The sequence below is a fragment of the Herpailurus yagouaroundi genome, unplaced genomic scaffold, assembly GCF_014898765.1.
Source record: "Herpailurus yagouaroundi ecotype Mexico unplaced genomic scaffold, PumYag 190, whole genome shotgun sequence".
NCBI lineage: Eukaryota > Metazoa > Chordata > Mammalia > Carnivora > Felidae > Herpailurus > Herpailurus yagouaroundi.
In genome coordinates, this window is record NW_024412421.1 from 35530497 (window position 1) to 35532865 (window position 2369).

The window sequence follows — 2369 nt, forward strand, 5'->3', positions numbered from 1 at the left end:
GCCCAAACCTGCAAACTCTCTGTCGATTATTAATTATTTGCTTCAATGATGACAACATCCAGGGGCGGGGGAGGGGGGGAGGGGGGCTTGCATTCCAATCCAGCACGCTCGCTTAGAATCCATTGCACCTGGGCCCCCCTAATTAGGAAATCTAATTATTCGCCTCATCACTCATTAATAAGAAAAACAGTCCCGGGGTCTTTGCTACTTACAAGGTCTTGGGGGAGATCATTGGACTACATTAATCGATTCGATTTTATATTTCAGATGAACTTTATCTGCAAAGGAGCATGGGTGTCTTTCCCCCCACCACCCCCCTCCCCGGGGGCATGCTGGCCCATTAACCAAAATGTGATAATGAAATAAATTTTAATAAGATATCACTCTTTTTAAAAAATCTTTTCAAGTTGAGCCTGAACTGCAGAAAAGTCTGGTCCAGCGCAGCTGGGTCTTAGAGCCGACGGATTCCGGCGCTCCTCGCCCTGATTGGTGCCGACTCCCCACAGCTGCCGGGCTATTGGCGCAAAGTCCCCGGAGGGGGCGTGGCCGGACGAAAGTAAAAACTTGCTTTCAGCAAGAAGACTTTTGAAACTTTTCCCAATCCCTAAAAGGGACTTTGCCTCTTTTTCCGGGCTCGGCGGGACAGCCACTCTGGACCCCGGCTCGCTGACCCTCGGGGCTGCCTCTTTGCTGGGGGGCTAGGAGAGCCGCCTTCCCCCCGTTGGCGCCGACACGGGGGCCGTCCTCGGTCCGCTGCGCGCGTGGCGCCTCCACTGCGTCCCCGCCGCCCGCCCCGGCTGCCACCCTCCGGTCCCGAGAGCCAGCGAGCGAGCGAGTGAGCGAGCGAGCAGGGGCCGGCGTTGCGCTCGCCGGGGCGCGCCCTCCAGGATGCCGATCCGCCCGGTCCGCTGACAACTGAGCGCCCCTTCTCCGCGCGCGGGCGGGCGCCCAGCGCCGGCGCCTCCCCCGCCTCGCCCCCGAGGCTTCCCGGCGCCCGGGGCTCTCCCCTTCCCACCCCCACCCCCTCCCGCGCCCCCGCCCCGCCACCCCCGCCGGCTCCCTTCCCCCTCGCTCTCTCTCGCTTTCGCAGGGCCTTCCCCGCGGTCCGTGCGCGCAGGCGGCGGCGAGCCGTCTCGGACGCAGCATGCAGGCGCGCTACTCCGTGTCCGACCCCAACGCCTTGGGAGTGGTGCCCTACTTGAGCGAGCAAAATTACTACCGGGCGGCGGGCAGCTACGGCGGCATGGCCAGCCCCATGGGCGTCTACTCCGGCCACCCGGAGCAGTACGGCGCGGGCATGGGCCGCTCCTACGCGCCCTACCACCACCACCAGCCCGCGGCGCCCAAGGACCTCGTCAAGCCGCCCTACAGCTACATCGCGCTCATCACCATGGCCATCCAGAACGCGCCCGAGAAGAAGATCACCCTGAACGGCATCTACCAGTTCATCATGGACCGCTTCCCCTTCTACCGCGAGAACAAGCAGGGCTGGCAGAACAGCATCCGCCACAACCTGTCGCTCAACGAGTGCTTCGTCAAGGTGCCCCGCGACGACAAGAAGCCGGGCAAGGGCAGCTACTGGACGCTGGACCCGGACTCCTACAACATGTTCGAGAACGGCAGCTTCCTGCGGCGCCGCCGGCGCTTCAAGAAAAAGGACGTGCCCAAGGACAAGGAGGAGCGGGCCCACCTCAAGGAGCCGCCCCCGGCCGCGGCCAAGGGCGCCCCGGCCGGGCCCCCTCTAGCGGACGCCCCCAAGGACGTCGAGAAGAAGCTGGTGATCAAGACCGAGGCGGCGTCGCCGGCGCTGCCGGCCATCACCAAGGTGGAGACGCTGAGCCCCGAGAGCGCGCTGCAGGGCAGTCCGCGCAGCGCGGCCTCCACGCCCGCCGGCTCCCCCGACGGCTCGCTGCCCGAGCACCACGCCGGCGCGCCCAACGGGCTGCCCGGCTTCAGCGTGGAGAACATCATGACGCTGCGAACGTCGCCGCCGGGCGGCGAGCTGAGCCCCGCGTCCGGGCGCGCGGGCCTGGTGGTGCCGCCGCTGGCGCTGTCGTACGCGGCCGCGCCGCCCTCCGCCTACGGCCAGCCGTGCGCGCAGGGCCTGGAGGCCGGGGGCGCGGGGGGCTACCAGTGCAGCATGCGCGCCATGAGCCTGTACACCGGGGCCGAGCGGCCCGCGCACATGTGCGTCCCGCCCGCGCTGGACGAGGCCCTCTCGGACCACCCGGGCGGCCCCACGTCGCCCCTGAGCGCCCTCAACCTCGCCGCAGGCCAGGAGGGCGCGCTCGCCGCCGCCGCCGCGGGCCACCACCACCAGCATCACGGCCACCACCACCCGCAGGCGCCGCCGCCCCCGCCGGCGCCCC

At 67.5% G+C, this 2369-nt stretch overlaps 1 protein-coding gene across 1 annotated transcript in view; it reads left to right on the top strand.

Moving 5' to 3' along the window:
- Positions 1–1076: 1076 nt before the first annotated feature.
- Positions 1077–2369, top strand: part of FOXC2 (forkhead box C2) — a 6428-nt gene continuing 5135 nt past the window's right edge. The window contains exon 1 of the mRNA XM_040443420.1: positions 1077–2362. Within this exon, the coding sequence (XP_040299354.1) occupies positions 1145–2362 (1218 nt within the window). The 5' untranslated portion in view covers positions 1077–1144. The remainder of the gene's footprint in view (positions 2363–2369) is intronic.